The sequence below is a fragment of the Bidens hawaiensis genome, unplaced genomic scaffold (genome assembly GCF_021521415.1).
Source record: "Bidens hawaiensis isolate Kalapana, Puna unplaced genomic scaffold, B.hawaiensis_p1.1 tig00007412_1, whole genome shotgun sequence".
NCBI classification, from domain to species: domain Eukaryota; kingdom Viridiplantae; phylum Streptophyta; class Magnoliopsida; order Asterales; family Asteraceae; genus Bidens; species Bidens hawaiensis.
Window position 1 is genome coordinate 84,029 of NW_027491516.1, and position 12,363 is coordinate 96,391.

The 12,363-nt window shown below is 32.0% G+C and overlaps 1 protein-coding gene across 1 annotated transcript; it reads left to right on the top strand.

Moving 5' to 3' along the window:
• The first annotated feature begins 1,884 nt into the window (after positions 1 to 1,884).
• Positions 1,885 to 2,180, top strand: LOC143635144 (uncharacterized). The gene has a single exon (XM_077103030.1). The coding sequence runs from the start codon at positions 1,977 to 1,979 to the stop codon at positions 2,178 to 2,180; it is 204 nt and encodes a 67-aa protein (XP_076959145.1). The 5' UTR covers positions 1,885 to 1,976.
• Positions 2,181 to 12,363: the final 10,183 nt, after the last annotated feature.

The following is a 12,363-nucleotide window of genomic DNA, read 5'->3' on the forward strand; positions in this document are numbered from 1 at the left end:
GAAGCGATAGGGAGCGCAAACACCCCCCTGGCGATTTTAGGGGCGATAGGGGGCGGGGTTTTTGTCGCCGTTAAATATTATTATATTAAAATATGACCGTTGGGCCCCAAACGATCATTTATAAAAAAAACAAAATTAATTAAAACAATATATACATATATGCATATACTATACCTCTTCTTCTCCAAACTCATATCCATTTCATACACTACACACAACCAAATTCTTCATAAATACAACAAAAATGAATCCTAGAAACCACCTGAACCACCCATTCCCTCCTTTCGGTCAATTCCATGGTTCGCAAAACCAACTGAACGTAAACATGTAATGGAACCCGAACACCCAAAACCAACCGAACCAAAACTATCAGTTTTCTTTTCCCGACCCGAACCTAAACATGTATGCCAACTACCTCATGCCCCAAAACCTCATGTCGGCGTTCGGGTCTACCCAACCGGGGGAGCCGATGGCTCAACATGATCCATACAAGCAATGGACCGAAGAGGAGGAAATAGCCCTCGCAAGGGCTTGGTTCGTCATTTCAGAGGATCCCGACGTTGGTAAGTTTTTTAATATTAACTATTTATATAATTTTATATAGTGTTTATTAAAAATTTATACTAACTGTGACACGTGTTGCAATTTGCCTAATTTGTAGCCACTCCTTAGTGCGGTGTAACCAATTTTTATTTTCAATATTTTTTTGTTTTCAATTTATCGGTTTTAAAATTACAGCGAAACAACAATTTTAAAATTGAAACGAAACAAAATAAACAAAACAAAAATTATATAATAATATTAAATAAATAACGAGTTCGAAAAAAAGAAACAAAACACAAAAACAAATCTAAACTACAGCACCACCCGCGCCGTCGTCTCATCTGCGTGTGGTGGGCTTATCCCCAACATCATCGTCATCGTCGTTATACCGTCGTGACATCTCGGATTTTTGTATTTGTATTCGTTTATGTTTACCCGACTCGAGACTGTAATTCGGAACTTTCTTATTAATAAAAACTTGTATTTATGAGTATTTAATTTTTTTTAATTCATTTTATATCCTCGTATTATTTAAACTCGTCAAACAATACTATTTAAATATATGAATTACTTCAATAAAACCAGTAGCTTAAACAAGTTTGAGAATTTTTATTAATGAAAGTCCCAAACTCGGGTTTAAGAGGATGTAAATCCACTCGATCTTGGTATTAAACCAAGTTTGGTTCCAACACATCACAAACTTAAAATTTAAATAATATAAAATGAAACATAAATTAAAAATGTTAGGAAATATTTTTGTTGATTTGAACAGTGACTAGCTCGTTAAAATGAGAAGTTTGACGTTTACTCGTTTTTATCCGAAACTTGGTTTAAAATGAAAAATATTTAAAAGTATTTTTTAAAGATTACTAATACAAAATCATAAACAAACAAAAGAAAAGAAATAAAAGAAAAGACAACAAAAAGAAAAAAAAATTAAAATAATGAAAAAAACAACAAAAAGACAAAAAAAAATACATTTTTCTAAAAAACCCCACCAATGTGTGACGGATTGACCGATCTGCAGCTTAGTGGGTGGATGTTTTTAATTTTAGGTGGTGTCTCTAGTAGGACCCATTAATTAAATAGATAAGGAAAAACACCGAAATCAAACAATGTGACACCCTACCAGTCGACACACATATTCACAAATTAACACGTTACCGACACGTACCCACCTATCCAAATCATCATACAACTTTTGATGTACAATCCACATGACACGTGGAATATTGTAAATCACAACCAAAATTCGCTTGTGGACCCACCCAACAGTGTAGAACATTCTCGTCTATTCATCTCTCTCAATCAAACATCTCCATCCTATATATAAATACTAGTTGCACATTGATCGTTACTTGTTTTGCGAAGACAATTAACTACCTAGGCGTTTAATATTGTTGTCAACTTCTAGACAGACAAAACAAAGCAACATGTGTTTAGTATTTGTGTGCGATGAGGATGAGAGGATTGTCGGACAACAACAGGCACCAGGATGTTGTCCGTACTGCGGCGGGCTGATAAAGGCGATGGACGTTGAAAGCCAATGGAGATTGTGTTTCCTTCCGTTGTGTTACAAGACCAAACGCAAGTATTATTGTTCGCTTTGCTCCCGACGACTTATTCTTCGGTACTAGCTAGGGTGTAGATTTTGGTGTTTCGGTTTATGTATGATCGTTTGAAGTTTTGAATTTATTATATTATCCAGATATAGATATGGAAAAAGATTAAAGAGTATTCAACAACGTTGAATCATGGGCTTTCGTGTGTTCATATTTTATACCTTTTGCAGATTTTGTATTTATACTTTTTGCAGATTTTGTATGTGAAATATTGAATTTTGTAAATGTGGTGGCTTGAATCACAAGCATCCGTGTATTGTTATTTATTTTATTAATTTTTTATAAACCTTGTATCTGAATTATTAAATTTTGTAACTTTGATTCGTTGAACCATAAGCATTTTCATATATTATTATTAACTAGTTTAATAGTTTATTCAAGTTTTTGATTTCAATCGTTATGATTTATTTTATTTTCTAACGTAGTTTTGTTTTAATTTAATACATATATATTAGTTTGTTATTATATTTTTTAATGTTTGAGTTTTTGCAATGAGATGTGTGGTTTTTTAGATTTTTAACAAACAAACATAAACGAACACGAGCATGTTGATTTTTTTTAACTGAGACGTTGATGTAGTTGACGATGATGGGTAGTATCGGAAGTTAACCGACGATGGAGATGGAGATGATAGACTAGCAACAGAGAACATGTAAAAGAGAAATTAAATTAGAGTTTTTTAATGAAAGTGTTTACCAATAAATGAGATCTTATAACCCATTTGAGGGCTATTAGGGATGGTAAGACCCATAACCCGTGGAAATTATTCTTTAATAATTAATAATTAAGAGGTTATTTCATAAATAGATGAGAAGGTATTTTAACCCGTTTAAGGGTTATCTTGGTTTGGTGAGACCCATGACCTGTAAAAATTATTTTTGATTATGAAAGAGTTTCACAAATAAATTAGATGTTATAACTCATTTAAAGACTATCCAGGTTTGGTGAGACTTATACACGTCAATTCAGGTTAAATGCATGAGAGACCTTCATTTAGAAATTAAGCAATCTGGTGACTCTAGAAAATGAAGGGAACAACCTAAGAACGACATGTAAGATCTCATGATAGATAATTATATAGATGGCTAGATTTTATCATAGACTATTTTGGGATTATTAGGCCACATGTAGGGCTCACAAAGGAATGTCTTTAGAACACGCACTGATACTGAAGTTATAACTGTTTCTAAAATAGTGCTTCATAGTTCATACTTATCTCAATATTCTCACGTTTCAGCATTCATGTGGAAATCGGGTATACCGTTGCAATTCCTAAATAATTTTTCTCATGTCATATTATAGGAATATTGGATTTTAATAATCTTTATTAAATGGTATTAGCTGATAATAATCCCTATTCGTTTTATCGTCACTGGCGGTCATAAATTAAAAAAAGTTGGCCCACAATGGTCCCCAGTTAAAAATGACTTAACGGCGTTATAGTTTTTTCTGAATTTCAAACCAATGTTTTAGGGCTTTTAATCGTTAGGAGATACGAGTTGATTGGTGTAAAACTTAGCTCGAAACAATGATCAAAACGACTCGATTTGTGTTAACTGTAAGTTCAAACACCCGAATTGAAGCATTGTTTCGTCATTTTGAAGCACTATTACTAACTAAGTTTTACACCAATCGACTCGTATACTCCTAACGATCAAAAGCCCTAAAACATTGGTTTGAAATTCAGAAAAAAAACTATAACGCCGTTAAGTCATTTTTAATGGGGGCCCATTAGGGGCCAACTTTTTTGAATTTGGGACCGCCAGTGACGATAAAACGAATAAGGATTATTATCGGCCAATATCATCTAATAGGGATTATTAAAATCCAATATTCCCATATTATATCATAGAAATATCCAAACATTTTTTCTCTAACCATATTAATACTTTTATAAATGTTACGGTTACAACGACTATAAATGTTACATCCATATCATCAACACTATAAAAGGTTCAAAATCTCTAAATTATGCTACAATGACATGAATTCTTAAAAGATAAGTTGATAGTTAATATTATAAAAATATAATTCAAAAAAATTAAAGAATAATAGCCAAGCTTTAAGTTTATTTTAATCAAGTCACCTTTATATATATATATATATATATATATATATATATATATGTAAATGTGTGTGTAGGAGTGGGATAAAATGAAAATCATCGTAAAGAGAAAAAAAAACACTAAAAACTTTTTTTAATTTTAATAAAAAAACAAAATTATGAGTTTTTTTCATATTGTTCCTAATAAAAAAACCCTCATATGTGTAGTGTATATGTATAATAATGTGCATTGTATATACACAAGAGTGTTGTACTATATAGAATACAACACTATTGCTTATATTTGATATACACTATTCTATATATGGAATATAAGACAAATGCACACATCGAATACAAATTAGTACGCATGTTTAATATAACACCAGTGCGCATGTGCACTACATCAACTTTTTTTTGTATGTTTTTTGCATATAATACAATACTACTACACATATACGATACATAAATATTGAATATATGCAATTAAACACTATTGAACATAAAAATACATAGCATTACATATGTGTAATACAATAATATCGAACAGTAACACGTATGTGTACAACAACATATTTTTTCTTATTCTTATTTTTTTTCCGATGAAGAGTAACAAAATATAAGAAAAATGGAATAAACGGAAATTTGAAAATATTTTTTTAAATTTTAATTATTAATATTTTTTTATTTTTAATTAAAAATAACTCTTTAAGAGGTTTTAAGTTCTCTTTAGCATATATATATATATATATATACACACACTAGCAGGAGACCCGCGCGATGCGGCGGAATCTGAATACGACATGTAATATGACATTCATATGATGTATAGAAAGCAAAATGCAAGTTTAATAACGCCAAATTAACGTTCTATATAAAAATACATACGACTTATCACTGTACAACATTTTTTTAAAATCTAAATCATACAACTAAATCAATATCTTTCAAGCTGATCTTAAACGCCGCTTGTGGAAAAAGAAATTACATGTATGATGTTGGTAAAAGCTCTCTTGGCTCTTTAGATTTTTTTGGACCCGAAATATAGCTTGCCAAATCTTTCATTAAAGAATAACTTTTGAAAGCACTCGTCTTTTACAATCTAGTACAACCAATAGTAAAAACAAATAAATAAAAGTGTCATAAGAGCTATGAGCAAAAAGATTTGGACAAACCTAATCAACACCTAAATGCTATTTTCCTATTTTCCACATTTATACAAACCCAATTTGCGTATCCCCAAATTAACCTAGTTTCATTCCGATACATTGATGAAAATTATAATTCATTTTGAATTTAAAATGTGTAAGTTTCAAATCTTTCACAAACTAAAAAAGTTTCATACAATTCAATCTACTTCAGTTTAAATAATTTATCAAAACCATATACATACTTCACCATATAAGTCAACTAAATTATAATTAGTGGGTACTAAATAACATTTTAGGACCAATGGTTAGTGCAACAAAAGTTAATTTAATTATCTTTCAATTCAATTGCCTGGAGACGAGGAACACAATTGACCCGTTTGAGATTAAAAATAGAAAAAATAAAACGTTTTCGCAATTGACACAAACCAAATGAAACCAAAACCTTTTTAAAAAGGCCACATCACAAACAAAGTCACTTTGTTGCAGATACAATGCTTTCAGTATCAACCTTTTGAGGTTTCGGGATTAGTACGGTACTTGTATTTTTTGAACTTTTTTCTTTGATACCAACACCATACCGAGTATTTTCGCTACCTGTGCCGAGCTCATCCCTAGACCAAAGTGTAACCATGTTCCAGTTATGAAATTTAATTCTAATATTTGATTTGTGACTTTGGTCCTTATCCAAGAGATTTTGCGATTAGAGTATCATTTATCACAATTGTGTATACTGTATAGTACTTAAATGATATTAAGATAAATTATATAAGTTGCAACGTCTAAAGGCTATTATGTAACTTAATATTTAACCAAATAATTTTCCACATGACCTTCAAGGATCAGAAAGTTGAATTTGAAAATAACAATAACTCTGCATATTAGAACTTTTAAAAACCAAACTAACCCCTTCTTCCTTGTGTTTCCTTCAGTATCCATCTGTTAGGAAACAGGCTTCATCTCCACATAAAGTTACTCTAAATCACGAACGCCTGACTCCAAAGTATCATAACGTTTCATTTAAGAATGCATGACTTTTTAAAATAAGTCAAAAGATAATGTATATAAGATCAAGTTATGTAATGCTTACAATGAATGTGATTGACTGTAATCAATAAGATCTTATAAACTAATAACCACTCGCTCCAAGTAATTGTTAAGTCGCAGGTCAATCAATTCGGAAATTGTGGTCTCCTTGTGAAATGGTTGTCTGTTTACCATAATACACAAGGACTAAAGATAAAATGCGCAACATGCCAAACATTTCCAGGTCATGTAAGTCAAACAAACATACATACATTTTTTCAATACTTATTCAATAAAATGTTGGCCAATGTGGTTTGATAATTTATCACCAAAATATTTTGACATTTTTTTAACAAAATGCGTTGACCCTTTTGGGTATTTTAAAACCAACATATACAAAATAAAACAAACAATAAAAAAACAAAGCGAATAAACACGAACGACACATGTACTTGTTCGTTTGTTTATGATCGTATGTGTATAGTATAAACAAACGGTTCATGAACGTAAAGGAGTAAACATAACAAAAAATAGATGAACGTCAAAAACTGATTCAGCCAGATATTTAAATAAAACCAACACCATGTAAATGGATTTTGAGTCCCAACCAAGCTGTTCTCCTTAGCACAGGCTCAGCTCGTTTACAACCTGAGCCAGCTCGGCGTGTTTAAAACTTGAGCCGGCTCGGCTCGTTTGTAAATGAGCCAACTTCAAGCGAGCCACGGACATTTTAACCTGCACTACATATATGTGCATGCATATATATGTATATGTGTTTATGATGTATATGAACGTATGATTGTTTGATTTCAGACAATAGTTTTTGTATTTGTTTATCACCGATACCTTTAGATAATGAATTTTGAATCCGACTTAGATTCCAGCTCCAGTAAAAGCTACACCACATTTTCAAACTACAATAAAAATCAAAAAATAATATTAATAAAAATGACCATATAAAAGTCCTTTGGTTTCAATAACTTGTTTATATCTACATCGTTCATATGTTATAATAATGTTATACAATCTGAGTTGTCATAATAATGGTAAATGATAAATTATAAAAAATGATTTATGAAATTAAAGAAAAGAAAATAAGAGGTTAATTTTATACCTCCCCATCATATATTAATTGTTTTGAAAATCAAAAAAAAAATCTCAATGCAATGAACTTTCTCTCTTTGTTTGTATACTGAATCATTATAAAAAATGATTTATGAAACCAATGTCCTGTACCAACTCAGATTCTAACTTGTTTGCAAAACGAACCAATGTAATGTACCAGCTCATATTCATTTAGGCACACGAGCTTACTCAAGCTCACTCATTTACTGAACAAGCTAATTTTTAGGCTCAAGTTGAGCCCAAGCTCGTGTAAGTGATGTGTAACTTACAAAAGCCTATTCAACTTGTTATCATTTGGTAATATTTATCATAATTTATATATAATTATCATTATTCTCTAAACATGTACTTAAATTATTTAACATTAATTACATAAATATTGGATCACTTGGGCTCACAAACCTACTGGAGGTCAATATCTTTGACTTGTTTATTATACAAGCTTATTTTAAGCTCGAGTTGAGCACAAGCTCGTTTATCTTACAAAATCTAGAATTCGGCTCGTTTATCATTTAGTTATATCTATCATGAGTTATATAAAGTAATTATTAGTCGAATATGAACAAAAACAAACAACAATCGTAAACCTCACAGTTTTGTACCTTGATATGATTCGTAAAGCTTTGCTGACTCAACTTAACTTTGTAATCTCACTCAGCCTCAACAAAAGGGTACTCACTCTGCACAAACAAATAACAATCATAAACCTCACAAGCAAAACTGAAAACATTTATTGAAATAAAAAGTTATTACTTCTATATGCATTACTATGTTGCCCTTCCTGTTAGGGATTCAAAGGTAAATGAAGAACAGACTATGAACTTAGAAGCTCAAAACATACTGTAAAAAAATACTTAACGTGACTGCCAGCACTACGACCCAGCTTACTCTCCATCTACAAATAAAAACAAAATATCCATCAAACTGGTAAACGTATCAGGTTGGTGCAAATTTGAGTTTAAAAGACATCAGGAACTTCTAGTTCTATATTGTTACAGAACAATAAGTATATCAAACAAGTAGAAACTCAAAACACTACCCAATTTGATAAGCAGTATTTCTATCTGAACCAATAGCTGCAACCCATGAGTATGTACAAAAGAAATTGCAACCACAAATTACTATCGGCGCCTAAAGGTCTTGTAGCCTTATCTAAACTTATGTAAATAACTCTTCTCATATACATATTTCTACTAAAAAGCATATTAAAATAAATGTTATGACAATCAAGATTAAAAGTGAGAGACTCACCGGATGCCAAGATTCGTCACTTTCGGCATGACCATCGTTCTAGTGGTGCAATATATTGCTGATTCATTATTAGACACAATATTAGTTCCCAAAACTAACATAAATCAAGAGTAGTAGTAGAAGTAACATTTAATTGAATACGTTAGAGATGTATACCTAGATACGCTTAAAAAACTTACCCTTGAAACTCCAATCGGAACCTATTCATCCTTGTTTCAATGATTAGAAAACCGAGACCTCTCAGCCTCTTGTACGTTCGATTGTACCACGGATTTCAGATTAGAAGATTTCGAGATTTGGGATGAAAGAGTTGTGAGTGATGATCTGGGAGCAGGGAACTCAGCCTAAAATCGAGTTGTTAGAAGTAACAGTGGGATTTTAGCTATGAGATTTCAAACCTAGATGAAATGAATCAAAGGAGTTAACTGAGGAAAATAGAGAGAGAAGGAGAAATAGGCTGTGATTTTTTAGAGGACGCGAATAGGTGCCGGGTTTAAAGAAAGACGTGGGATAAACAGTTAAACCATAGCACATACACAAACAATTAAAACATAAAGAGAGGGCTAAACCGTTGCCATACGAATGGGCATTGGTTACCAAAAGTGAGGTGTCAGTGAAACCAATGTAAATGTGTCGGATGTCGGCCACTACGACGGTCGTATGATCATACTAGACTGAGAATATGTTGGACCTCTCCGAATGCGATTCAAATAAAGCAAGTAAGCAAATAGCAAGTTAGGCAATAACTGATATACACACAAGGATTAAACAGCTGCTGTTTTGAGTACTAGATAATACGTAAATATGATACGATACACATATGTCCCCAAAAGATTTAAAATAAGTAAAAAGGGGGAGTGATTACTCACCTTAGCAGATAAGCTAAATAAATACGGTAAGATTGGTAAGAGAATAAACGTCGCGCTCGAGATGAAGCAAGGTCAAATCCTTAACGTTGATTAATTGAGGTTTTAAAATGCACCAAACCCGACGGCCAAAATAAGAACACGAACAACTATATCGAGTTTTCGATAATCAAATCAAACATGGGGCTATGTTAGGCGCTGATGTGAGCATGCTAACTGCGGGTTTAATTGAATTTATATGAACGTTTATATGTATAACGAGTTTGGGTTAGGGTCGGCGTAATAGGTTGGGAACGAGCAGTTTAAAGATCGAGTTAATCAAATTAATTGTGGGGTAAAGGTTGGCGACGGCTGGGGGGTGCTAGTGGATGCATCAATTGCATATAACATGCTCGTTTATATAGAAATCCTAAATTAGGGTTTCGGCTTGGGATATTAGGAAATACGAATCAAGATTGGTTGATTGAGCACGATTATGATTGTCGGCAGGTCACATATGGCAAGAATAACAAATCCTTTGATCTGATTTCCATGTATACGACGTGAATTGCGGTGCAAGCTAACGATTGGGTATTCGGGTTCGCTAAATGGGTTACGGATATGGATTCAATTGATGGGTAAACGGGTATTTGGATCTGGTAAGGTATAATAATATAATAATATTCATATTGCCGTTTGGTCCCTACGGTTTGAGGATGGAAGCATAATAAGATAATAATTTAAGTTTGGGTCAAAATTGTCAAAATGTGAAAGTTATGTAATATATAATTAATTAAGTAATACTTTAATAATAGTTAGTTTACTCGATAAATGCGGACAAATTTCCCGAACATCTAAATGGGTTGGGTTTATAAATTTTGAAAATTCTGTATTGTTACACAAACACTTGTACAACTCTTAAATTTCAACATTTACTTTTCTCTCTCCTATATCTATTATATATAGTATTAGATATATAGGGGAGGGATATTTTGAGAACTTGATGAGTTGTAAGAACTTTAAGAACTCAATTTTGGAACACACATTTAATTAAATGAGTTAGAATATGTGGCTGAGATCAAATTTGATTAAAAAATGAATCAGGAGAGAGAATAAGTATTTTTGTTAATTACTCAAGTTTAAACTTTAGTTACACATGTGTAAAAAGTCGATTCGGTATGTAAAAAATTACGGTAATTTTTTGTAAATTACTTACACTTACGTATTACACATGTGTAAAAAAATAAAAAAAAATTATTACGTTGAGTTCTTTCGAGTTCTTAAAACTCAAAGCGGTTCTCAAAAGAAATCAATCCTATATATATATATATATATATAGCAAAATGGTTCAAATAAGAATAAGGAGTTTTCTAGAAATGGTAAGAACCCACAAAGTTTTGACATCTGACATTACAAATTATGATGAAAGAACAATTATAGGAAACTATGTCGGTTATAATGATGAAAGATTAATTCTGGGAAACTATGTCGGTTATTGGTAATTTTAAATCTTAACAATTAATTAACATGATCCAATGACTATGATTTATGTGACGCCCGGCTAAAAATTAGCCTAAACCGTGACTAATACAATTATGTTTGTGTGAATAGAATATTATAACAAATAAAATATTGTTATTTTAGTCCAAATCAATACCAATTTAAAGAGTTATTTTTACTTAAAAATAAAAAAAAATGTGAATAGAATATCATAACAAATAGAATATTATATTTAATTAAGTATGAAAAATTCTAATTTTGTCGCGTAGCGAACACTGCGCAAAATGACCTCGGGTGATGACTTAGAAACGGATAAAATCCTAAATGAGTCTAAATGGCCTCAAAAATTAAAATTTATATTAGAATATTAGAGATAATATATAAACTTAATTTTAGAAGGTTCGAATCACGAAACTAGAAAAATAAACGAATTAGAGTCAGTAGCGGACCACCGTAAGTACCCGACGCAAACCAATTCCAAAAATTAGTTTCTATTGCTCATGTCGTCAGGAATTTGATATCGGATCCTAAAATATAAGTACCATAAAATAATTACGTCGTTTGATTAGTTAGAATTCACGAAACGTAAAATAAACGGAACGAGAGTGCACATGATAACACACAAATTAACCAACCCATCACATGCCCCTCACCCCAAAACCAACCACCCCATCCCATGGTTTACCAAAACCATTCTAGCCCCATCATTACATATCTTGTTTGTTGGTGAAGCCATACTATGCCACCACATCACCTAGGGTATTACACATCAAGCCTACCACCCACCTCACCACCCTACCCTCCTCCTTTATAGCCCACGGCCAACACCACCTACCATTCTCACCTACACTACATTATTGTCAAACCATCTAGGATCCATGGAGTTTTAAAGCTAAGCTAGAGAAAGATTAAGAGCACCATACAAGCACCCACCCTTAAGAACATCATCTTCCCAAAACCCACTAAAACCTAAGGTAATCAAGTAGTAGGAATGCTTATCTTTTTGTCAAACGCTTGATATTCAACATTAAAATAGCTCACACAAAATGATTAAAATGGGATGTTTGATAAATATGTGTATGTGTGTGATCAAAACCGTGAGTATGTATGCATGTGTATAAAATCACATTATACATATCCATACATACACATACTCATATGATGTTAAATATAGATGTTTAAAGGTTTATGGGAGCATTCTTGATTGATTATTATGTGATATTAAAATGGGTATAGTTTGCTTGCTGATGATTTCAAAG

Coding starts and splice junctions, on each gene's coding strand:
- LOC143635144 (XM_077103030.1), top strand. CDS start 1,977: ATGTGTTTAGTATTTGTGTGCGATGAGGATGAGAGGATTGTCGGACAA.